This window comes from Pleurodeles waltl, chromosome 5 (genome assembly GCF_031143425.1).
Source record: "Pleurodeles waltl isolate 20211129_DDA chromosome 5, aPleWal1.hap1.20221129, whole genome shotgun sequence".
NCBI lineage: Eukaryota > Metazoa > Chordata > Amphibia > Caudata > Salamandridae > Pleurodeles > Pleurodeles waltl.
Genome location: NC_090444.1, coordinates 918447236 through 918474435, shown reverse-complemented (window position 1 = coordinate 918474435; position 27200 = coordinate 918447236). Strand labels below are relative to the sequence as shown.

The following is a 27200-nucleotide window of genomic DNA, read 5'->3' as shown; positions in this document are numbered from 1 at the left end:
TCTGCTGTTGCAGCAGTGAGGCATGGTTCTGCCCCTGGACCCTCACAATCTTCACCTACATGGTTGGATAATGAGTGGTTACAACGGAACACATTCAGCCTGTCTCCATAAGAGGTTGATATAATCTCGTCTGCCAGACATCCCTCGACAAAGACCACTTATATGCCTGTCGTTGGGACTGATTTGTGGCTTGGTTCAGCACATGCCAAATTGATCTCCTCCAGGCAAAGTTACCAGACGTTTTGTTTTTTACATTTGTCCCTTGCCAGGCAAGGCTTTGCTCTAGGCACAGTTAAAGTATACTTTTCGTCTCTTTCTGCCTTTTTACCATTGCTGGACCAGCCCTAATTATTTAAATCACTTATTGCGGTGTGTTTTCTGAAAGCCTTTACACAGCTATTTCCTCTCTCTCCTCTTGTCATGCCGTACTGAGACCTTAACTTGGCCGCCGCAGATTTGAACTCCCTTTGAGCAGCTTCATAGCTGTCCCTTGCAGCTTCTGACCTTCAAGAAGGTGTTCCCTGTCACCATAACTTCAGTGCACTAATGGAGCAAGCTTCAAGTTATCTTTGTCACACCACCATACACCCCTTTAAACTGGTTTTGGGGATGCATGCATCCTTCTTGCGAAAAGTTGTTGATTTTCCCAATCGGTCAAATTACCACCCTTCCGTAGTTCTATGCTCTGCCTTACCTCTTTAAGGAGGAGGATAGACTTCATCGCTCGCAAATCAGAAGAGTACTGAGCTTTACATCAGTCGTACCTGGAAACACTGGGTGGACGATCAGCTCTTTGTGGGGTTTGTGAAGTAAAAAAAGCAAGGCTTTGCAGAAATGGACCCTATTCCATTAGATTGTGCTCAGCATCAAGATCTGTAAATCACTGGGCAAAAGGCAGCCTATGGAAGGACTGCAAGCTTATTCCACCAGGGCTAAAGCTGTTAACACTGTTTTGGCATGTGGGCTTCCTGTCCTGGACTTCTGCCAGGCAGCTATGTTGGTGTCCCTCTGTACTTTCATGAACCACTATTGCTTGCTTGCTCAGTCCTATAGGACTTTTTGGTTTGAGTTTGTTCACAGACCCATCCCAAAGTAAGTACTGCTTTAGTATCCATTCAAAAAGTGAAGAATCTGCAGTTAGGAATCTATCAGAAGAACAGGTTATTTACCTTTGGTAATGCTCTTTGTGGTAGAGACTCTAACTGCAAATAATTCCTCACCAACCCTCCTATACTCCTATTTCTGTGAATTGGACTTAATCCATTAATACTATCTCATGTCTAGAAATCTGCTCACTGCTCAGTCAATTTGCTCCTGGAGCTTTGCCCCTGGGTGTGCAGACACCGTCAGAAGCAACTTACGTCAGCATGGGGGAGTGGCACCTATGTATGCTGTGCCCTTTATTTCAAGAGTGGAATAGCGTCAGTACGGAGCTGCCCGGTGCCACCTACTGGCACACAGTGGCACTGCTGAAAAAAGGTCTCCTGATCAGACTGATACCTGGGGAATATTTAAAAGGGAAGGAATCTGTGGTTGGATACAGTCTGTACCTGAGAGAATGTTACCAAAGGTAAGTAACTTAAGCATCTCCTACATAAGGATCCAGTTGAGGAAAGAAGTTTTACTAAGTCTCATAAAATATTTGTGTATTTTACCTACTGTGACATAAGAATTGTTCAACCTATAAATAAATCTCCATCTGTTCTCGAAAGTACTGGAAATTATTGTCAATCAAATTCAAACATAACTGTGATACTGCACATCCAGAACATGCTGGTTTTAGGTTGTCTTCCTCATGGCATTATTGTTTGCCATTTGAATGCTGTAAGGTTTAAAATATAACTTTAGAGTGCTATGAAGAAGTCCTTGTTTCCACATTCTGTTTCTGGTATGCTGCTCTTGATCAAAGAGATGATCGCCACATTCCTCATCAGTGTGCCCCAGAGAGTAGCAGGTGGTAACAGTTTACTTACCAAGTCTGTTTTGGAAAAGGAAGAGTGGATACCAAAGTATTTTGTATCACTTAGTAGACAGTAGACCTCCGGCCTTGTCGGCAAAAGTGGGGCCGTGGCCAGAGGGGGCAGGCAACTCCACTAGCTGGAGTGCCCTGTGGTGCTGTAACAAAGGGGGTAAGCCTTTGAGGCTCACCGCCAGGTGTTACAGTTCCTGCAGGGGGAGGTGTGAAGCACCTCCACCCAGTACAGGCTTTGTTACTAGCCACAGAGTGACAAAGGCACTCTCCCCATGTGGCCACGAACATGTCTGGTGTGTGGCAGGCTGCTAAAACTAGTCAGCCTACACGGATTGTCGGTCAAGGTTTCAGGGGGCACCTCTAAGGTGCCCTCTGTGGTGTATGTTACAATAAAATGTACACTGGCATCAGTGTGCATTTATTGTGCTGAGAAGTTTGATACCAAACTTCCCAGTGTTCAGTGTAGCCATTATGGTGCTGTGGAGTTCATGCATGACAGACTCCCAGACCATATACTCTTATGGCTACCCTGCACTTAAAATGTCTAAGGTTTTGCTTAGACACTGTAGGGGCATAGTGCTCATGCACTTATGCCCTCGCCTATGTTGTAGTGCACCCTGCCTTAGGACTGTAAGGCCTGCTTAGAGGGGTGACTTATCTATACCTGTAGGCAGTGTGAGGTTGACATGGCACCCTGAGGGGAGTGCCATGTCGACTTAGTCGTTTTATCCCCACTAGCACACACAAGCTGGCAAGCAGTGTGTCTGTGCTGAGTGATGGGTCCCCAGGGTGACATAAGACATGCTGCAGCCCTTAGAGTCCTTCCCTGGCATCAGGGCCTTTGGTACCAGGGGTACCAGTTACAAGGGACTTACCTGGATGCCAGGGTGTGCCAATTGTGGTAACAAAAGTACAGGTTAGGGAAAGAACACTGGTGCTGGGGCCTGGTTAGCAGGCCTCAGCACACTTTCAAATCAAAACTTAGCATCAGCAAAGGCAAAAAGTCAGGGGGTAACCATGCCAAGGAGGCATTTCCTTACATCCTCTTTCTGTGAATTGGACTTAATCCATTAATACGATCTCTTGTCTAGAAATCTGCTCACTGCTCAGTCAATTTGCTCCTGGGGCTTTGCCCCTGGTTGTGCAGACACCCTCAGAAGCAACTGACGTCAGCATGGGGGAGTGGCACCTATGTATGCTGTGCCCTTTATTTCAAGAGTGGAATAGGGTCAGTACGGAGCTGTCCGGTGCCACCTACTGGTACACAGAGGCACTGCTGAAAAAAGGTCTCCTGATCAGACTGATACCTGGGGAATATTTAAAAGGGAAGGATTCTGTGGTTGGATACCGTCTGTACCTGAGAGAATGTTACCAAAGGTAAGTAACTTAAGCATCTCCTACATAAGGAGCCAGCTGAGGAAAGAAGTTTTACTAAGTCTTATAAAATATTTGTGTATTTTACCTACTGTGACATAAGAATTGTTCAACCTATAAATAAATCTCCATCTGTTCTTGAAAGTACTGGAAATTATTGTCAATCAAATTTAAACAGAACTGTGACACTGCACATCCAGAACATGCTGGTTTTAGGTTGTCTTCCTCATGGCATTATTGTGTGTCATTTGAATGCTGTAAGGTTTAAAATCTAACTTTAGAGTGCTATGAAGAAGTCCTTGTTTCCACATTCTGTTTCTGGTATGCTGCTCGTGATCAAAGAGATGATCGCCACATTCCTCATCAGTGTGCCCCAGAGAGTAGCAGGTGGTAACAGTTTACTTACCAAGTCTGTTTTGGAAAAGGAAGAGTGGATACCAAAGTATTTTGTATCACTTAGTAGACAGGGGATATATATTAGTCAGCTATCAAAATAAGTATTTATTTAGACAGCTTTCAAATGTTATAACACTGGCTGTTTTTTTTTTTTTTTTTAGCTCAACCATGAGGCCTAAAGTGCCACCTCCTTTACCACCAAAGGTAAATATGTTTTGTGATGATCATTCTCAATATTTTTGAATGAACTTCATTCAAAATGTGATACCTAACCACAGCACGTAATTCCATGTCTCCATTGCAAGATGAATGTAACAGTACATCTTGTATTTTCTGCTTTTTTACCTCTCTAGCCCTGAATTTAGATTAGACATTGTTCTTCCCTGGACGTCTTAGGTGAATACACTACACATACACAACAACGGTTTCTTTAAGTTTTTTAATGCATGAATTGTAAAGTTCCTGACCGAACTGTAAAACGTTTTGGGAAGAATTTGACATAACAGAGTGCTATATTACCTTTAACTACCTCACCAGTTAATGCTCTTTGTCTCATTCTAACATAGAAGTTTTTTGGGTGACCACTGGTGGAGAGGTTAAAGGAGGCAGTCATCTATTGGTGGGTGGGTCAGACTGAGGATATATGTATGTGTAAGTGTGTGTGTATGTGCGTGACGTGACACAAGCTAGGCTGATGAGGGATGTGTTAATGTATGGATATAATGGTTTGACTGGCCAGTTAGGAAGGGGGTTTAGGGTGTTCGGCAGAGAGCATGACTTACAGAGAGGGGTTAACCTGGGGAATGGTAAATGACACAGACCTTTATAGCACTCCAGCACTCTTTCTCACCTTGTCAGGCACCAAAACAACACACTACAGAGATTTCGGAAATTACTGCGCCACAGCAGTTGCCATTGACACTTAAATCAGATTGATACAGAAGGCAGAGGTGTTAAACATGCCAAACAATGATCATGCAGCTGTTCACTTTCATTTCTTGTAAACAAGTAAGGGATATGACCCCATCACAATGGCAAAAGTCGGACCCTTCATTTCTAACACATACAGGTTCACCTGACCAGTCCCAATTTGTAACTAACCTGCATTGAGAATGAAATGTACACTCGTACCGAGTGTTTGAAAAATAAATTTTTCTAATTGTTCCTTATGTAGTGGTACATTTCTCAATCCTTCTAAATTGTGAATGAGAATGTGACAAACTACAAATTAGAATTATTGTGCCTGTGACATAGCACTGGTATTAAAGTATTCATCTGAATGAGCCTTTACCACCCTACCCATACATAAAGTTTTGAATTAATCTGTTAATATGCTTATGTTCAGGTTTATTGACTATCTTGCGTATATTTGGCAGTAAAATATCTTAAACCGCTGCCCTCTTAGATGGTATAATTAGTACTTCAACTATTTTTAGTGTGACGTTTAGCTGCCTTTTGCTGAGCAATAACGTCATCCATCATTTATACAAACGTATACAACATAGGTAGATGGTTACATGGCTGTACCGACCCATTTACTTTACACTATGGCTGTCTCTTGAGATAAAGGGGTTCCTGCAGTTTTACATGCATGGAATTATTGTGTCACCCTTTACCAAGCTGTGGGTAGAAATTCAGAAAGCAAGCCAGGTGCTTTAACATTTGTTAATACTTGTGGATGGATGTATACCCATTTCAAAGTCTGTCTGTTTTGTAACTCAACAAATCTGCCTCTCAAAATATCTAACATGTTCAGTATATTTGACTTAACAGCTCTCATTATTTTAAGTCTAGATTCACTTTGGTCCAGAGAAACCAAATCCCCTTGACACCGACTGCCTCTTATTGATTAGAACTTCTGCACGTATGCATTGCCTCTATCAAATTCTTGTATGTACTAGAGAAGATTGGAATATAGCAGTATCACGGTTTCTGTTACCTGATTCCTTCTCATATGTTGTCTCAAACCATCAGCCTTCCTGCTTAACAGCTAATTTCATCAGTGATGGACCTAGGTGTTTAATATAGCGTTTGGACCTCAGTCACTGTTTTTACTCTTGTCTTCCAAAGCTTTGAGTGAAATGAAGCGTTATGTTATTCAGTGAGACCTATAAATCTGGGTATATCTTATATTTGTACTCTTCATGCACACACAGTTTGAGCTCTCAGCTCACAGCCTCTTGAGACAAGTATGTGCTTCCTTTGACTGCTGCCGTCTTGATGGTGTCTGCTTAATGCCAAACGCATGGGAGAGCTTTACACTTTATTCAGAAGAGCCTTGCCTTTTATATTTTGATGGCAAAGGCTGTCCATGCCCTCTTTCAGATTGAACACAATGCCTCTTTGGCTGATAAAACCGTACGATATCTATACTTTTCTGGAGTGCTAGAAAGGACAAAACCTAACAGCTCGAAATGAGCTCACTCATCTTGGAGAGTGGACACATTGTGCTAGAATAAAGGCAGTATTGCTACATTCAAACACACATTCCCATTGCAGACATTAGCATGGCAGGAACATTTGCCACCATGTGTGTTTTTGCTAATAGTACTGTTCAAATGCATATTTAGGAAACTTGTTTGCTACTAGCCTTTTCCGTGCAAATGTTGTTTCCCTTTGCCAGCGTTGTGACAAATCTTAATACCAGACGTTTGGAAATCAGTATGACAAGTAGGAAAACATACAGTTTTCCTACTTCAGTTCGCTCAATCCTTGTTCTCTGACATTAATATAAACCATCCATTTAACCCATACATACGCTGTGTTGCCTTCTTGTATATTGAACAAAACATTGAAACTGACTGCCACATTTGGGAGTATTGTGCTCTTTACAGGTAACACTCGCAGTTGAAGGCTTTAATACTTTTTCCAGTCCTACTTTGTGGTTCATGTAATTTGTGAAGAAGCAGATTAGGATTTTAAATATTGGAATCACTACAAAAGTCACAGTTAGTGTTTCAGTGTTGTGCCTCGGTCACCATGGATTATTTGTTTATGTTAACTGATGCTTACCAGGTCAAGCATGTATTCTGTCACTTCCAGTATCTCAATTGTATTTCTTCCTGTCCCTGTTTCTGAAATATGAAGTGTGTTCTCCTAATAAAGTGGGAGGGTCTCAAGGGAATATCCCGGTTAACATTGGGTCAGAATTCTGGCTCTGTATTGCACCAAAGCAAGGGGCCACCAACCGTTTTAAAAATGAGCACTGGCAAAGCCAGTAGGTCTCACCTTTGGGAGCTGTTGGATTTGTAATTTGTTTTAGCCATGATGTGCAACACGAGTTTAACTCGTGGCTAAAAATAATAATAAAAAAGTATTTAATGCAGACTAGAGAACCACACGGCGAGCAGGAAACTGGGGAGTACAAGTGGGAAGATGAAGCAATGGGGGAGAGAGTGTGCGGGTCAGTAGTAGCCACACGAAGGGAAGGAATGGGGAGAAGAAGCAGCGGGCAAGAGAGCATGGATGTGAGTACCGCAGGGTAAGAGCAACATGGGGGAGCAGGTAGAAGCACATGAAAGAGCGAGAGCAACATGGAGTGCCCGGAGAGAGAAGTACACAAGGGAAACAGAAAAAAATGTACACTCTGATAGAGTGCTTAACTGAAATCGCAGTGCTTGAAAACAAACCATGGGAAATGCAGAGGCCGGCCTAACAGAATTGATGGTAAACAGGCAGTTCTCCATGGGAGACACAAACACAAGAATGACAAACTGGAACACGAATAAGAAGCAGGCAAATGAGAGGGACAGGAAATACATCATTAATAATCAGTGGATGGCTCCAAGGCCCTGTGTTTTCTTGGTAAACCCACAATATGTCTCCCCGCCGACAGTCCATGCGCTGTCCAGTAGGCAAGACCTAATGACTTTGCTCTATTAACACTAACATTTTTAAAAAGTTGTTAGGATAAACATTTTTATTGAACTTTTGTGTCAGACTGTTGTTTTGTGCTGGCATGTAATGCATTTTTTTTAATCCACATCAATACCCTGCTTAGTGTTTTGTGAAAAATGTATTTACATAAAGCTGATGCAGATGGGGAGTTGCAAGACAGTCATATGTTTACCTTTGCACTAATTTCATTCACTAAAAGAGAAGACTGAAATAAATCACTACATGTTTTTGTTTTTCTCAAATTTTAGCCAAAGTCTGTTTATGTGCCACAAGAAAGTCATACGTCTGATGAAGATAACCAAGGAACAATAAAGAGATGTCCCATTTCTGAGAGCCCAGGAAGGCCTCTGTCTTATGTACCTCCCAGGCCACCACCTCCTAGATTGCCTCCTCATAAAGCAAATGTTTTAGGTAAATAGAGCATGCAGTCAGTAAACACTGTAAATGCAGGTGCACATATAGCAATATATTGGGCCAGATCATAAGGAATGTTGATGTTTTTTTTTTCTCTAATATTAGTTCTGCCTCTAAGATAGCTCAATGACTTCTACTCTTGTTCCTGTTATCAGTGTATAACCTCCGAATCACATGTTCAATTCTTTTTGCCATTATCTCGGCCTTTAATCCTTTCAAGGTTACTAAAATCAATATTTAATCCATCAACTGTAATACACTGAGTATATTTAATTTAGGTACTGTTATTTATACCGATATACTGCTGCAACTCAGCAGTACAAAGCACTGTATAAAAGATATTATTGTTATCATTGAGACGGCTTTGTTTAAAAAAAAAAAAAAAGAGCAGGTCAGACTGTCGTAGAATATCTCAATGTTTAAAAAGGAAGCGTTACTGTGTGCAGACTTTTACATTTTAGTTAAACGTTTTACCCTTCCTAAATATCGTTTCTCAATGACTGCTTGTTTTCCAAAAACTGTAGTACTTGAGTACTATCGGTGTGCTTCGTGGTGCACACAAGGAAGTTCTTTTCTCGGATTTAAGGTCTGCAAGTTGGATATTGGATCGGCAGGACAGGCTTGTGAAACACTGAAGAGGAAGCTCTCAAAGCGCTCTGCATAATACCTGCTCTGTGCTACAGATAACTTCTGTATGCAGTTTGTGTGTTGCCGTCTGTACTGTCAGCCTAGCTAAAATGTCCTGCTGCTTTTTGGTTAATCCAGTTACACCCGCATATATGAGGGCTATTTGTTGCTTTGGTTCACCTTCTGTTAATTTAAGAATGCTTGTCCTGGCATTTCGCCACTTTGCACCCTTCTGTACACAGGGCAGAGCAGTAACTGGGGATTAACACATCCGTGATTTGTTCTTTTATGAGTTCTAGTGAGTGACCCGCCTGCATCTGTTTCACTGTGCAGTGGTATTGATTCTGAAACTTGCCATAAACCTTTTGGATTTAGTTAGATCCTCCAGTTATTTCTACGCTTTGGAAACGTTAGAGCTTCCACAGTGCTAAGGTGCGGGTATGTGATGATTGTTAGGCTGGCAGTTGAGTGTTGATGAGCGCTCTGTGTGTTTTTTGCATGAATATCTGAAATTGAAAGGTAAAGCAGTACAAGCAAAATACTGCCGTCTCTTGTGTCCTTTCGGCTGCAGCAAGTTAACTTTTTGTTTTATTACCGTAATCTATTACGTCCTTCCCATGTCCAGATTTCCTCAGCGGAATCGATATCTTTACTGTATGCTTCGTTCTACATCATAAATATGCTAAAATTGCTGAATCCAATTACACATTGGCTTTACCGTGAAGTGCTTTAAGACAAACAATATTTGCTGCTTCATAGAAGTTTACACTTAATACCTATGTTGTATATAAAATAACTATAATTCATTACCTACTGTAAAGTATGATTGCTGATCTTAAACAGTAAACATATTTGCAGTCCCATATGCTGAAAATGCATTGTAACATTTGATGTATAGTTGTAAAGTGCACATTTACCTTGAATGATGTATTAGTGTCGAATAACAGATATTTAGCGTGAAACAACCCCGTGGTATTCATTCTATGGACTTGGAAAGGGTGAAAAGGCTGGTCCCCTTAGATTTGAACGTTTGACCATAAGGTTAAACACTGATCCCTGCAGCGGATGCATTAGTCTACTGAGTCATCAGACTCTGCCTCAATTAGGATCCCACTTTATTGATTACATATTGCCAACCAAATCATACAATTATATTATTTCAGCAACAGTAGTTCATAAGTGAAGCAGTCCACCATTTCTAACATCTTGCCTTTTTTTAAGGTAATGGCGTTAATTCATTGCAGCCAAATGGAGATCGGGATGGTTCCTCACTTCACTGGCAGAATGACAACCGAGCCACTACACAACCAAGTGCTCAAATAAGAAAAGAAAAAAAAGATGTACTGGTTGGTATTTTTTTGCATTCTTTCGATAGTATATGTAGCCTTTTATTATGAACAATCAGAAATGCTTAATATTGGGGATGCTTTTTTCCATCCTTGAAAGAAAAATATTCAGACTGATTGTCATTTTGCTATCATTCATTGATTCTCAATTTATTGGGTACTTTTGTGTCATCTTTTTGAGGTATATAGTGGTCTTTGTATGACCCAAACATCCAGCATTAAGGACTACAAGCTGGCACGTAGCACGCTTGCGCAGTTTTGAGAGGAAATATCCTTAGGCGGAGAGAACATTTAAATAGCTTCTTATGGAAACTGTGAAACTTGTTTAGGATTGCCAGAATCATGATTTTCTAACAGTTATTAAAAAAAATTGCAAGTTCCACAACATTGGATCTGTTTCAGATGTAGATTTTTCTTTTTTAATTGTTACCTCACTTTAGGATGCTGGCCTCAGTAAAAAGTGTTAGTATGTGCAAATGAGGCAAGTCATTTTCTAAAGCTAATTTTTTGGCCTTGTTTCTGAAGTCAGTTGGGTTGATCACACAGCTGCCTCAGGCACACTGGATCAGTGTGTCCAGCCTCAGGCACCAATTTAGTCGAATTGTTTAACAAAAGTAAACCCTCAAAGCTTTGCTTGACATTGTATTTCATATACATGTTTTTCCATCCTGGTTCAGTGTTTGGTGTAGTTAAGGTTCCTTATGCAAACACCTCCACTCTCCCAGATAGCAGCCATTCTCTGGCAATCTTTCCGATATCATTCAGAGCTCAGTTCTCTTCCTCTCTCATTCTCTCTAAGCCCTTGTCTCACCTCTCTCCTTTCATGCCCTGATGTCTCTGCAGTTGTGATTACTCAAACTTTGTTGTTCATATCTCCAGCTTCATTCCCACCTTTGGTTGTTTTGCCCCTTCTCTCTGTTCAGATGGTTATGCTTTCTTGTAGGTCCAAACCTCACATTTCTTAACCCTGAGTCAGAATCATGATCTTGGGGATTTCTCCTGTTGTGTTGGTAGCGCAATCCATCGGACCTGGTCTGTGTTGATTTTGACCACAGCTATCTGATAGAGACTTCTAGTTGAAGATTCCTTACCTTAGATTCCTTACTTTAGATTCCTTACCTTAGAATTTTCCCCCAGGCATCAGACTGGATCCGGAGATTTTTCTTCAAGCAATACCCTTGCGCGTCCACAGGTGGCGTCGGTCGACTCCGCGGGCGTCGTTGGCGTCGTGGTCGCCATGATGAGGTTGGGAGTAGTATATAGACTCCGCCCTCGTGCAGTGACGTCAGTTTTTTTCTTTCCGTGCCACGCACTGATCCGGAGAAAAGCTGCACTGGCTATCTTTGTGGCCGAATTCAACCATTTTGTTGAGTTTTTTTATGAAACTTTGGTGCTTCAAGGATGTCCCCGAAGACCAGGTTCAAGCCATGCAAGGACTGCCATCGTACAATGTCGGCGACGGATCCTCATCAGGTTTGTCTGTGGTGTCTTGAGCGCGACCACGACCCGAAGTCGTGCTCAGAGTGCCGAGCCATGCACCCGAAGGCTTTGAGGGAGCGGTCCCTAAAGCTTATGGCAGTGGTCTGGATACTTCTCCTGACGCTGGCATGCTGTGTCCTCCTACCGTGGCTGTGGCGGAGGGAGCAACCTATGGTATGGTGGTCAGTAGTGCAGCTGATGTCCTTGGTCTCGAGCTTCTCACTGTTGAGGTCAGGTCTAATCTCCTGACGGAGGTGCTTCAGCCTGGGGCTTCTACTTCAGAACCCCTTTTTTAATGAAGCCCTCACCGATGTCCTTTTGGGTACGTGATCCAAACCCAACACAGGGGGCTCCTGTGAATTGGACTATCACACGCCACCATCGGCCCACTCCTAATGACCCTAAATTCCTGTCCCAAAACCCTATGCCTGAGAGTCTTGTTATCCAGGCATCCTCTTCTTCAGGCGCATTCCCTTCCGCACCCCCGGATAGGGAATCAAAAAAGACTGGAACAATTTGGCAAGAAGTGTTTTCTTCCTCCAGTCTCGCACTGCGGTCGGTGAACACTGCATGCCTTTTGGGCCGCTATACCCACTCTTTGTGGGATGCGGTTGCGCAAGTCCTGCCGCAGATACCGGAGGAGGCCCGAACAATCATCTCCCAAGCTGTGAACGATGGGAGAGGTGCGACAAAGTTCACAATCCCTTGTGGGCTGGACACGACCGACTCTGATCGGTTGCTACAACGGTGTCCTTACGATGCCACGCCTGGTTACATATTTCTGTTTTTTCTGGGGATGTCCAACAGTCACTCATGGACATGCCCTTTGATGGCTCCCGTCTCTTTGGAGACAAAGCGGACTCGGCCTTGGAGAGATTCAAGGATTCCCGGGCTACCGCTCGGTCCCTCGGTCTTTCCTCTGCCCCTCGCCCACCACAGCCCGCTTTTCGCCCTTTTCGTGGCTACGGAAGGGGCTCCCTGTCGTGTCCTCCACACAGCCATGCACGCAGTTCCGCCTCTGCGTGGCTGGGGACGTGGAATCCCACTTGGCCGTGGTACAGGGAACCACAGGTCTGCCCAGTCCACCTCTGCCCCCGCTGAAGCCTCCAAACCCACCTAGTCCATCCCCACACTCCCGTCCAGTTGGTGGCAGGATTTGCCATTACCTGCCCCACTGGGAAAACATCACCACGGACAGATGGGTTTTGCAGATCGTTCGGACGGGCTACTCCCTCCCTTTTGAATCTGCTCCACCACCCATGCCACCATCCTTCAATCACCTTCCAGAGGATCATTTGGTGCTTCTCCGCCAGGAAGTCGCAGCTCTCTTGGCCAAGGGAGCTGTAGAAAAGGTCCTTGTGCAGAAGTAGGGTGGTTGTTATTCCCACTACTTTCTGATACCAAAAAAGGACAGCAGATGAAAATGATTCTATCCTAGAACTTCGGGACCTAAACTACTTTCTCAAGAAGGAGAAATTCAAAATGCTCACCCTGCTCAGGTTCTGTCTGTCTTGGACCCAGAAGACTGGATGGTAACGTTGGACTTGCAGGACGCTTATTTCCACATCCCCATCCTGCCTGCCCACAGATGTTACCTATGATTCGTGGTAGGTCACGAGCAATTTCAGTTTACTGTGCTCCCCTTCAGCCTTACCAGCGCCCCTTGGGTGTTAACGAAAGTGATGGCGGTGGTTGTAGCTCATCTGTACAGGTTAGGGGGTCTTAGTCTTCCCCTACCTCGACGACTGGCTGTTGAAGGCGGAATCGCCCCAGAAAGTTGTCTCCCACCTTCAGACTACGCCGAACCTCCTGCAGACACTGGGGTTCACTATAAATGTGCTGAAGTCACACCTGACAACCTCTGTTGCTCCCTTTCATCGGAACGGTTCTGGACACAGTGCAGTTTTGGGCTTATCCTCCTGAAAAGCGAGTACAAGACATTCAGGCTATGATTCCGATCTTTCGGCCTCGGTCTTGGGTTTTGGTCAGACTGACTCTGAGGCTGCTGGGCCTCATGGCCTCCTGCATCCTGCTAGTGATACATGCCAGATAGCATATGCGTGCGCTGCAGTGGGACCTAAAGTTCCAGTGGGCGCACCATTAGGGGAATCTCTTCGACCTGCTCTGGATCTCAGAGGGGGCTGGGGAAGACCTGCAGTGGTGGCTTTCGAATCCGCATTGGGTCCACGGCAGATCCCTCTCCCTTCCCCAACCAGATCTATCTATAGTGACAGATGCGTCACTTCTGGGTTGGGGCGGCCACATGGGAGAGGCAGAGATCAGAGGACTCTGGTCTCCGGCCGAGTCTGGGCTCCATATCAATCTACTAGAGCTCCGGGCGATCAGGCTAGCGTTGAAAGCATTCCTTCCCTCTCTCAAAGGGAAAGTGGTGAGGTTTTCACGGCAATACTATCTCCATGTGGTACCCCAACAAACAGGGCGGAGTAGGGTCCTGGACCCTTTGTCAGGAGGCACTACGTCTCTGGACATGGCTGGAACATCAGGGCATTACCCTGATGGTTCAACATCTGGCGGGCTCCCTCAACGCCAGAGCGGACAAACTCAGCAGTCGATGCACAACCGATCACGAATGGCGTCTCCATCCAGAGGTGGCGCAAGGTCTCTTTCAGCAGTGGGGAGAGCCTTGGTTAGATCTGTTCGCCTCCACAGAGAACGCGCAATGTCAGCTATTTTGCACGTTGTAGTTTCCAAGGCTGCACTCGCTCCAAGACGCTTTTCGTCTCGAGTGGAACTCCGACCGCCTTTCCGCCCTTACCTCTTCTGCCCAGAGTTCTCAAGAAAATCAGGAACGACTGGGCTCAAGTCATCTTAGTGGCTCCGGATTGGGCACGGAGAGTATGGTATCCAGAGCTATTGAGCATGTCCATCGATCCTCCACTCAGACTGCCTATTCGGGCGAATCTTCTGTCGAAGCAGCAGGGGGCGGTTCTTCACCTGAACCTGTCCAACCTCTGCCTTCATGCGTGGAGATTGAGCGGCGCCAGTTGACAGCTTTTACCCTTCCACCCGAAGTCTGCAATGTTATCTTGGCAGCCAGGCTTCCATCAACCAAAACTGTATATGCCTGTCGTCAGAATAAATTTGTGGCATGGTGTTACAACAAATCTGTTGATCCACTTTCCGCCCCTTTTTCCGAGGTTCTTCTGTTCATTCTTTCCTTGGCCCAAGAGGGCTCTGCTACGGGCACCATTAAATGGTATTTATCTGCCATTTCGGCCTTTCTTAGGCTTCCTGATCAGCCCTCACTCTTTAAATCTCCTGTTGTAAGTAGATTCCTAAAAGGGCTCACCCATTTATTTCCTCCCACTCCATTTATCATGACTCAGTGGGACCTTAATCTTGTACTTACTTATTTGATGTGTACACCCTTTGAGCCAATGCATAATTGTCCCTTGCTGCACCTCACCTTCAAAACTGTCTTTCTGGTCGCTATCACTTCTGCTCGCAGGGTGAGTGAGCTTCAGGCCCTTTCCTCAAAACCTCCATACTTCTCTGTGCACTCTGACAAAGTGATGTTGCGCACTAGGGCTTCCTTCCTTCCTAAGGTGGTTACACCATTTCAGTAGGCCAGTCCACCACTCTGCCTACTTTCTACACGCACCCACATCCTTCCAATGAGGAGGAGATACTCCACCGTCTGGACCCAAAAAGAGCATTGGCGTTCTACCTCAATCGTACTAAAGATTTCCGGGTGGATGATCAACTCTTCGTTGGGTACGTGGGTGCGCAGAAACGTAAGGCGGGGCAAAAGCGTACCATCTCTCAATGGGTGCTTCTTTGCATCAAAATGTGCTACGCCTTGGCCAAGAAGCAACCCCCTGAGGGCTTGCGTGCTCATTCTACCAGAGCAACTGCTGCTTCCACTGCGTTAGCACGCAGAGTTCCTGTCCTGGATATCTGCCAGGCAGCTATGTGGGCATCCCCGCACACGTTTGCTAAGCACTACTGCCTGGACAGTCAGGTCCGTCTGGACGGCTACTTTTGTGGTTTGGTCCTGCAGGACTTCCTAGTATGATCTTGGGTCTCAGCCCACCACCGAGGATGGCATTGCTTGGGTATCTATTCTAAGGTAAGGAATCTGCAACTAGAAGTCTCTATCAGATGTACAAGTTACTTACCTTCGGTAACGAAATATCTGGTAGAGACATACTCTAGTTGCAGATTCCTTACCGCCCACCCATCCTCCCTGCTTGCGAACTGATTTCTAGGGACAGGGATTCCCTCTTTCAGGTCCTTAGCTCTGGCGCACCAATCTCAGTGTTCTTAGCGGCTCTGCGCTTTGGCGTGGAAAGTCATTAAAAGAAACAGACGTCAGTGAGCGAGGGCGGCGCCTATATTATTATTTTTTAAATATTTTTTTATTGAATTTTCAGTTTAGATCTGTTTCGAACATTTGACATTTACAGTTTCAGGATATGGTAGATCTGTTATGCAATTATCATACAAATAAACAATAAAACTTAACTTAGGTCTTGTCATTATACTCTGAAGGAAATCAGGTGCGGTTTCTGGATAATCAAATTAACCATGCGGCTTTAGTGGACTTGTGTGCCCCGGCTTAGTAATGCTCTTTCCCCGGGCTATGCAGTTATTTGCTTTGATGGGAGAGGCCCAGTCTAGTGACAGTTTGTGGTGCATGGGTCCCCTTGACTTAATGTTCCTGTGCTGGGCACTAGATCCACCCTTAATGATCACTATGGGTTGCATCAGGTGGAAGAGGTGGGCGTGTGAGCGAGGGCGGCGTCTATATACTACTCCCGACGTCTTCACAGCGACCACGACGCCAACAACGCCCGTGCAAGGGTATTGCTCGAAGAAAAATCTCCAGATCCAGTCTGAAGCCTGGGGGGAAATTCCAAGGTAAGGAATCTAAGGTAAGGGATCTGCAACTAGAATATGTCTCTCCCAGATATTTTGCTACCGAAGGTAAGTAACTTGTACATCACAACCTTAAAAGGTGGGAAAAAAAAAAAGAAGCAAAATCAAACACAGAAGCAAACAAATGTAAACAGAAAACAAAGTGTTACATATCCGGTCACTCTAGTGAATGAGGTTGTACTACAAAAACATCAGTTGTCCTAAAACCGTTTAAACTGGATGAGAGAATTTCCAAATGAAAAATTATCCAGTAGAGCTGTAACAAAACAAATTCCAGTAGAAGAAATTGTTTACTACAGCAGTAAGTAGATGGATATCACTTAGTTTAAAACATGTATACAGAATAAGAACAGAAAGACCAGTATTGTACCAACGACACCTCTAATGAGCATCCTCAACAATGGAACTTTCCGACATAATCCCAGCAGATGAAAATGATCTGAGGCAAGATTTTGTGGCTACCAAAAACTTTACGTTTTTTCAAATCTGCAATGATCTCCCATCTCAGGAGATTCTGTAATTTATGCAGAAAGGACAAAGGGAATAATGTCTTAGAATGGTAATTTCCCCCATTTCCCCTCTGCATATTAGTTTTCGTTGTGGTATTTCCACCCCAAGCTGGGATCTCAGCATCTTTTTAACATGCTATCATTGTGTTTGTTAGTGTCACTTACGTCTCATCTGTCACACTCATATCAAATAGTGCTAACCCAGTTGTGTGACACCGTTGTGCATCAAATGGCACTCTCTCACACAAGCTCCTTCTCTTTCCTTTTTCCCGTCCCATATGTTGGGATTGTAGAATTTGCTTTTGTCCTTGTCCAGCAGATTCAACCAAACATGAGAGACGTTGGGTCAAGTTCTTCTCAGTCTATTTACTTAAGTGCTACACAATGCCCGATCTAATTTGCTTTTAGTGTTTGGAAATATGGTGGAGTTACGCATGGTAATAATGAAACATTACACAGATCCTTCCTATTATTAATGTTCAGCATCAACACATGAACCAATTTCGGTTCAACCAAGACCTAAGTCGCTTAGTATGGGTATAGCTCTATCCCACCAAACGTATTCCAGAGGCAAAGGTTTGGTATTGACAAAGAAATGTCAGATAAGATGTTTCTTGGCAAGAGTGTAGGGTACAACTTAATATTTGCTTGTGCTTCTCATTACTTGGAACATATCAACAAAGAGTGATTTAATCAGCAAGGCAAACTGAGTGCAGTGTAAATATTTCTAGGCTTGCTGCAGATATAGGCATCATGGCTGGTGACTTGGGTATGAAGGATGGTTACTGAGTTGTTTTGGTCAAAGAGTATTAGTGCCCAATTGCATGCCTAGGCAGTTCTTAAAATTGTTCTTAATACGCGTGGCAGCCTTCTTTACTATGGAAATTCACATTGAATTATTAAAAGCTAAATTGTAGAATATTTCCAGTGATATTTGTGATCATTGAATACATTTTCAACGAATAAATTTTTTTCTTATTTATATAAAATAACAACAAAACTGCCTAATTGTTCAACATTCATTGTTTATTTTTCAATCTGAAATTGGCTGAAAACACATGAGCGCTCTGTACAGGCAATGATGTGAAAGTGTCTTTTTCACAAGACTTAACTGTATTCTTACTCTTTTCATCCTTTCATTCGTCTACAGGGTGTTTATTTTTAGTTTTGATAAAGGTGTGGTCGACTGTGAAACATCCAGTTATTTGTTAGTTATTGCATTTGTTTTTTGCATCATTGTGTCAGTCTTTGAAATATATAATTAAGCTCTGTTTTGTTCCCAGAAGCCAGTTAGTAATGGACTCCCACCAACACCTCAAGTCCATGTAAGTTAATGTTATTTTTAAAATACTGTTAGTGCTTGTTTTTGGTTTGAGCAGTTGAACTTTGTTAGGATGTGACCTGTTGTAAGGAAATGCCTCCCTGGCATGGTTACCCCCTGACTTTTTGCCTTTTCTGATGCTATGTTTTGAATTGAAAGTGTGCTGAGGCCTGCTAACCAGGCCCCAGCACCAGTGTTCTTTTCCTAACCTGTACTTTTGTATCCACAATTGGCACACCCTGGCATCCAGGTAAGTCCCTTGTAACTGGTACCAAGGGCCCTGATGCCAGGGAAGGTCTCTAAGGGCTGCAGCATGTCTTATGCCACCCTGGAGACCCCTCACTCAGCACAGACACACTGCTTACCAGCTTGTGTGTGCTAGTGAGAACAAAATGAGTAAGTCGACATGGCACTCCCCTCAGGGTGCCATGCCAGCCTCTCACTGCCTATGCAGTATAGGTAAGACACCCCTCTAGCAGGCCTTACAGCCCTAAGGCAGGGTGCACTATACCATAGGTGAGGGCACCAGTGCATGAGCACTGTGCCCCTACAGTGTCTAAGCCAAACCTTAGACATTGTAAGTGCAGGGTAGCCATAAGAGTATATGGTCTGGGAGTCTGTCAAACACGAACTCCACAGCACCATAATGGCTACACTGAAAACTGGGAAGTTTGGTATCAAACTTCTCAGCACAATAAATGCACACTGATGCCAGTGTACATTTTATTGTCAAATACACCCCAGAGGGCACCTTAGAGGTGCCCCCTGAAACCTTAACCGACTATCTGTGTAGGCTGACTGGTCCCAGCAGCCTGCCACAACCGAGACATGTTGCTGGCCCCATGGGGAGAGTGCCTTTGTCACTCTGAGGCCAGTAACAAAGCCTGCACTGGGTGGAGATGCTAACACCTCCCCCAGGCAGGAGCTGTCACACCTGGCGGTGAGCCTCAAAGGCTCACCCCTTTGTGCCAGCACCGCAGGACACTCCAGCTAGTGGAGTTGCCCGCCCCCTCCGGCCACGGCCCCCACTTTTGACGGCAAGGCCGGAGAAAATAATGAGAAAAACAAGGAGGAGTCACTGACCAGTCAGGACAGCCCCTAAGGTGTCCTGAGCTGAAGTGACTCTAACTTTTAGAAATCCTCCATCTTGCAGATGGAGGATTCCCCAATAGGATTAGGGATGTGACCCCCTCCCCTTGGGAGGAAGCACAAAGAGGGTGTACTCACCCTCAGGGCTAGTAGCCATTGGCTACTAACCCCCCAGACCTAAACACGCCCTTAAATTTAGTATTTAAGGGCTTCCCTGAACCTAAAACTTTAGATTTCTGAAACTAAAAGAAGAAGAGGACTGCTGAGCTGAAAAACCCCTGCAGAGGAAGACCAGAAGACACCAACTGCTTTGGCCCCAGACTTACCGGCCTGTCTCCTGCCTTCAAAAAGAAACCTGCTCCAGCGACGCTTTCCAAGGGACCAGCGACCTCTGAATCCTCTGAGGACTGCCCTGCTTCAAGAAAGACAAGAAACTCCAGAGGACAGAGGCACTGCTCCAAAAGAACTGCAACTTTGTTTCAAGGAGCAGATTTAAAGACCCCTGCAACTCCTCGCAAGAAGCTTGAGACTTGCAACACTGCACCCGGCGACCCCGACTCGACTGGTGGAGAACCAACACCTCAGGGAGGACCCTCCGGCGACTCCAAGACTGTGAGTAACCAAAGTTGTCCCCCCTGAGCCCCCACAGTGACGCCTGCAGAGGGAATCCCGAGGCTCCCCCTGACCGCGACTGCCTGAACTCCATTTCCCGACGGCTGGAAAAGACCCTGCACCCGCAGCCCCCAGCACCTAAAGGAACGGAACTCCTGTGCAGGAGTGACCCCCAGGAGGCCCTCTCCCTTGCCCAGGTGGTGGCTACCCCGAGGAGCCCCCCCCTTGCCTGCCTGCAACGCTGAAGAGATTCCTTGGTCTCTCATTGAAAACCATTGTAAACCCGACGCGTGTTTGCACACTGCACCCGGCCGCCCCCGTGCTGCTGAGGGTGTACTTTTTGTGCTGACTCGTGTCCCCCCGGTGCCCTACAAAACCCCCCTGGTCTGCCCTCCGAAGACGCAGGTACTTACCTGCTGGCAGACTGGAGCCGGGGCACCCCCTTCTCTCCATTGAAGCCTATATGTTTTGGGCACCTCTTTGACCTCTGCACCTGACCGGCCCTGAGCTGCTGGTGTGGTGACTTTGAGGTGGCTCTGAACCCCCAACGGTGGGCTACCTTGGACCAAAAACTGAAACCTGTAAGTGACTTACTTACCTGTGAAACCTAACAATACTTTACCTCCCCCAGGAACTGTGAAAATTGCACTGTGTCCACTTTTAAAACAGCTTATTGTGTTTTATGTAAAAAGTATATATGCTACTGTAATTATTCAAAGTTCCTAAAGTACTTACCTGCAATACCTTTCAAATGAGATATTACATGTAGAATTTGAACCTCTGGTTCTTAAAATAAACTAAGAAAAGATATTTTTCTATAACAAAACCTATTGGCTGGATTTGTCTCTGAGTGTGTGTTCCTCATTTATTGCCTGTGTGTATGTACAACAAATGCTTAACACTACTCCTTGGATAAGCCTACTGCTCGACCACATTACCACAAAATAGAGCATTAGTATTATCTCTTTTTGCCACTCTCTTACCTCTAAGGGGAACCCTTGGACTCTGTGCATACTATTCCTTACTTTGAAATAGTGCATACAGAGCCAACTTCCTACACCTGTCTTTTCCAGTAGGGTGTAATTTATTCACATCACAACACTTTGTCAGTTGTCATAACCTGCTTATTACTGAAGCGGTGTAAAATAACAGAAAGGCTTCTTTACATTTTCAGGTCAAGCCTAGCAGGGTGCAAGCGCTGCTTTACAAGACATGTTGTTATATACTGTATGGGCTTTGGGCATAACCTTGCTTACTATTGGTTCCTTCTTCAATCCAGTTCTTTGTTTGGTGAATCATTCACATTTGTCCCTCCTTTTGTGCGTTCAACCCATTGGGACGACCCTCTTACACGTGTTGTCTTGCCAAGGGGCATTTAGATTAGTCTTGCTGGACTATTTTTTTTAGTGGGCCTTGCCTCAGGATTTTGGTGTGTTAATCTTTAGAGGTGGGGAAAACAACAGCGATTAAGCCGACATTGATTACCCATGCCATCCCCCCCACCGCACTTCTGCTCTTATCACTGCTTCTGTCAGGGTGGCGCGGCGGCGGCTGCTTCTTTCTCCCGTTCATCATACCCCACATATTGACAACATGGTACATGTTCGCCGCCGTGTCTGCTGGGCACAAGGAGTGAGAGGGGTGGCGGGACATTGTCAAACAAATCCTGTCCACTGTGGGAGCGACTGTTAATCATTCCCAGCCCTCCCTGGAAGGAGGTTGGACTCAGTAGGTAGTCGGCAATCACAAGCCCGCTCACTAATTACAATGCATTCTTTTCAGCTTCATTTATATCCCTTCATGGCTCCTCAAATACAAACATGCAAACACGCTTAACTTGAGGTTAGCATATTTCAGTTTGGAAATGGCCAGAGAAAAGAAGCAATTAAGTTGCCTTGAGGTTTGAAATGTTTTTCTGTCAGATGTGTTTACACAGGGACGAGATGTCTAAAGATTAATATTCACGACTGTGAAGACCAAAGTGTGTCACAGAATGTGAACTTCTGCATATTAAGTCTGAGGCCTGCCTTGTTTCTGGGAACACTAGTCATACATTTCCAGAACAGCAGTGACTTCAGAGTGCGAGGATTTGTATCATCGGCAACGTCTACAAAGCAAAACAAGCATTTGGAATGCAATAGGTCTCGCATTTGCTTGAGTTAGAGCTGAAGGCACTGTAAATTCATAACTGGATTTTTCTTGCCACATAAATTGGTCAACCCTGCCTCATAATTTCGTAATTTCCTGCCATATAATTCCAGTGGCCCTGCATATAATAATAGCACTTCCATATACTTTCTTTCTCTACCTGCAGCAAAAAAATGAAAATGTTGCCATTTAGCATCCTAATTAAAATCTGCCATGCTAATTCCAATAGAATACAACTTTCACCACCCTACCATCGGAGTTGCTGGCTGGATAACACTGTTCCCCAAATTAAGGCACAAGACAGCCACATAGGAGAAATAAACTAGAAGGGTCACCCAAACATATCAAGAGTGTTCAAACAGTCATAGTGTATTAAAGATGTTAAGTTGGCCTGAATCATGGCCATCATTTTAATAAGGAGAGATTAGTAAAACATATACAATCATCATATAAATCTTTATCAGAAATAAATGTTTGGCATTAGACTGTAATGCTCAAAACAGCCCCCTGAAGGCACCATAATAAAAATAACATTTGCAAAAACAATTGGTCATGTAACCATATTGTTAGCCCTTAGCGGGCATAAGCCTATGAAAAAACAAGCATTTGCAATGCAACGGGTCACGCATTTCTCCGAGTTAGAGCTATTAGTATTTCTAAACTCCCAACCAGGCTTTTCTTGCCTTATTAAATGGAAAAAAGAGCATGATTGTGCTGCTAGAGTTCACTCGTAATGAAACCTATCGGCAAAAGTGCAATTAACTACGTAACCGGCAAAAGTGCAATTAACTATGTAACAGGGTCGATGTCAAGCAAAGCGCTCGACTTCTGCCCAGTGAGATCGCAGTGCAAAAAAAAATAAAGAAAAAGTAGTCCACAAACGGGACCGAAAACAGCGAGCCTCGTATGTTTTCAGTACTTGGTCGCTGCGGTGGATGAGAGCTAACCACTGGAAAAGGCATGATGTATGAATGCCTTCCACTAATGAAAGTAAGCAGATTTTAAAAGGCAAGCCCATGAACTAATGAAAGACACTGAGCTGACATGGACGGGGCTCCGAGCCCTTTTCTAACTACAGCGTCTCGCAAGTGATACGCATGCGCCAGCGCATGCTAGTGCAGGCTCGACCCTAAACAGGAGAAAGTAATACAGTGTAACCATATACTTAGCCCTAGAGGGTGTGTTAAGGGTCTACTGCAATGGTATTACAAATAAGGCCTTTAAAACAACACCTTTCCCAGCTGTAGAATAAAAGTTCTAGTCATGATAAAGCTTGAAAGACACTGACCGGTGGGAGGGGTTACTATTTTGGCGTCCCCACTAACCTAGTGTGGAGACCCAGAGATGATGTAGACTGAGCGTTTTGAAGGTGGTTCCATTGTCCTAGAACCACCAGAGACTGATTTATGAGCAAAAATGTTTTGTAAAAATAATGTCCTGCAAAGCATTATGTGGCAAGTTTCCATGCCATAAATATTTTCGTATGTTGATATGAATATAATGCTTAGAACAGCCCCTACAGGACACCACAACAAAAATAGCATTTGTAAAAAATATGGTCATCTAACTATATAGCTAGCCCCTAAGGGGCATAACTATACAAAAAGAAAATGGTAATAAATATTGCAGTGTAACCATATATTTTGCTCTTAGAGGGTATAGTGCATTACACATTTTCAGAGGTAGCAGACCTATTGTAATATTACAAACAGGGCTCTTAAGACATACGTTATTCCCAGCTGTAAAACAAAAGTTCCAGCCGTGCCAGCCGTGCGAGCACTTAAAAACACACTGAAGGTGGGAGAGGTTATTATTTTGGGGTCCCCACTAACCTAGTGTTGGGACCCGGAGATGACCCCGACAGAAAGAGTGCGATGTTTTTATGGTGGCCCAATTGACCTAGGACCACCACAGGTTGAGTTATGAGCAAAAATGTTTTGTAAAAGTAATGCCCTGCAAAGCATTATGGGGCGAGTTTCCTGAGTGCAGTAAATGTTGTAGTATTGGCTCTCCAGCTGTGTGGGGAGAGCTGCCTTTGCTTTGAGGATTTCTGTTGTACGTTAAGCATTTACCAATGTTTTGAGGAGAGAGCTACAAGAAACGACCGATTAGGTAACTGTAAACAATGTGACCAGCGTTCCAGTACCGCCGATCGAGTTCACACTGTTGTGCCTGTTTGTGCTGTGAGCACCATGGCCGCCATCCAGCACAAAGGGGAGAGATAAAAGAAAAATGTAGTTTGCCCACGCTGAAGTATATCGGCATTTGTGTAATACCCCATGTAAAAAAGGCAGTCAGGAAAGCTTGACAAAAATAGCCTCAAGGCGGGACAATCGTAAAGCATTTACCAGTGGTTATATCAAGTGATTTTTGAAAGGCAAGCCCAGGAACTAATGAAAATGATGGATGTGAGATGGGCTTGGTTAACACCCCAGAATTCTTGCAACAGGTCAGAGCGCTTGCATGCTCGATCTAAAAACGGCTCATGTAGCAGGTGGTTTCCCAAGTAAGCCTGAGGGCTTTGTACTGTCCTTGCGTGGAACTAGATAAGGGAACACAAATTAGTCACTTCCAAAGGGAATACAAGCAACTCAAACGCTGCCTTTGTTACTAACAAGCTACTGATTGTTCTGTGTTAAACTTATCTCATTTTCTTTCAGTGGGGTAGGAAACAATGTCTAAGGTCTTGGCAAATGCGGTTCGTATGGACTGAAAAAAATCTGTTTCAAATTTCCATTAGAATGAAGAACATTATTGGACTGTAGCAAAAACCCGCCATCTGCTCTGCCACTTGCCTACATGCTATATAAATGTGACAGTTTCATTTTACAGTAGTCTTGCGTCTTCAAGATAAGGTCCAAGAACTATGAGTTCTGAACTAGTCTAGAAGGAAACACATTTCCAGCAAATGTCATTAAAACATTGTGTCCCAAATTATGCAGCAGGGTTGACCAATTTATGTGGCAAGAAAAGTCCAGTTAAGCATTTAGAACACCAATAGCTCAAACTCAAGCAAATGCGAGACCTATTGCATTGCAAATACATGTTTATTTTATAGTGGGTCATTTTTCAAAGGTTAACACATGGAGGATTACGTTAAATAGAAAATCTGCTCATCCAACATCCACCCTTCCCTCAATGTTTCAAAGGGAAGTAATGGGCTACCTGTGATTTCAGTTGAAGTTAGATTGTACTACTTTGAGATGCCAGGGCCCAGCTAAAGAAAAGTCTGGGTAAATTTACAGGTTTCAGTTTAGATCCACTGTAACTACCTCAAGTTAGGGTTAAAATTGTATTAGTATTACTCCTTAAATAATCTGTGCTGCAGAGTTTAGCTGCTTTATACTTTGTCACCTTTTTATGCTTGGCAGTTGAAGTAGACAAGGAGTATTTATGTTGTTGATTCTGGTGTTTATTGGTTTAATCAGATTCCTTATATGACTGCCTTCCCAGGCATCAGGCTGACTATGGAATTATTAGCTACAGTAACAAGTCACTAGTGCCTGATGGTGCCATTCAGCATTTCTCACTGAGCTGAGGAGCCATCAAAATTGACATTGGGAGCGCATACAGAGGAAGCTGAACCTAACTTCTTGAGCCTCAGTCAGCATGGTAACGTGCTATTAAAGCGAATATGGAAGAATACGCTCCATTTTATAGAGTTGGCACATCTTTTTTTCTTTTGAAACACAAATGAGCAACGTTATTTGGATCATTTTATATACTTCCAGATATAAATATTCTGCTACATAAACGTGTTTAAGTAAATGAGTGATCTGGGAATTTCGGAAGAGATTGGTTATCTGCGATGACCAGGTACTCTTCCAGCTAAACTCAAGCGGCAGCTTCAATGTAAGGACAGTGCTAATGCCATAAGTACTAGATTAAGAAAAGGCCGTTTCTCTGATTATTTCTTGCAAATCTTTCCCAAGATCCTGGCTATGACAGTCGGTTGCCAGAAAATCCAAGCTTACTCAAAATTCAGAAAGGAATCAGCCAGTTTGGGCGTGTAAGCTTTGAACATGTTTGGCAATATTAATAAAAGGAAAGGTGCGAGAGGTAGATACAGTGGAAAAGGGGTTTGGATGGAGAAATTTGGGAAAACATGAACATATTCTGTTTGCACCTTAATACAATTTTTGTTGTGAAATAGCTATAACTTTTGTACTTACTTACTTGGGTTACATATTAATGTACTTTTAGTGCCACTCACAGCATTTCAACTGCAACCTCCAAACTGTTTAATTTTTTTGATGAGGTCTGGCCCTGTTAACAAAGTGGGTCAGCAGTTTGCTTTTCTGCTACAGCAATAGCTCCATTTCAGTCTATGCAGCAATGACAAGTTTTCACTACACGCCCTAAGACTGCTGGCTAACGACTTGCAGGGCCACCATATTTGCTTTATTTGAACTAAGGTGGCATCTGGACTTCAATGCTGCATTGCAAATGTTTGTTACTCTTCACAGAAAAGTTTGTATTTACATCTTATTTGGAACTCCAAAGTGCTAAATTGACATGCCCTTAACAGCATACACACCACCAGTTTTATAATGTGTATTTCCCTGTGTGATCACTTAAGGTACCATGAATGGAAAAGTTCTTTATAAATTAAAACGCCCCATTCACAACCCTGCTGGCTTCCTAGAACATGATCCCATTCAGCTGCATTAAACAACTGCAATGTTTGTGTTCAATGCATTGTATGCTTGCTGGTATATTACGAGAATCAGTAGCTGCCTAGATGGGAGTATTTATTTGGAAAGAGGCTGCGTGGTGTAGAACGTTACACCAGAAGATAATTATAGGAAAAACAATCAACTTAAGAAAGAACCTTTGGTAATTAGTTAATTAATCCTATCTATACCTTTCATGGTTTGAAAGCTACTCCAGCCTATTAAGTAAGATCACACTAAATATTTGCCAACTGAACCACCACTTTCAAATGCCTTGTTGTACTTTAACCCATCGCTAGCTAAGCTTCCCAGTAGCCTTTCAGAAGAGTAAGGTTTCAAGGACGAGAGATTTGTCATTTGACCTTGTCCTAGGATCATTGTTACCTACTTCTGCTGCTATGTTTGAAAATGTGTGCCTCCACCGCTGCTAATCCTGGCACGTGT

At 43.9% G+C, this 27200-nt stretch overlaps 1 protein-coding gene across 5 annotated transcripts in view; it reads left to right on the top strand.

The window, feature by feature from the left end:
* Positions 1–27200, top strand: part of MAP4K3 (mitogen-activated protein kinase kinase kinase kinase 3) — a 960603-nt gene that overhangs the window by 525910 nt on the left and 407493 nt on the right. For 4 of the 5 annotated variants that reach the window (XM_069235044.1, XM_069235047.1, XM_069235048.1 and 1 more), the window contains 4 exons: positions 3904–3946; positions 7888–8050; positions 9902–10026; positions 18197–18238. In XM_069235044.1, coding sequence (XP_069091145.1) covers positions 3904–3946; positions 7888–8050; positions 9902–10026; positions 18197–18238 — 373 coding nt within the window. The remainder of the gene's footprint in view (positions 1–3903; positions 3947–7887; positions 8051–9901; positions 10027–18196; positions 18239–27200) is intronic. The other variant, XM_069235045.1, reaches the window with a different exon arrangement.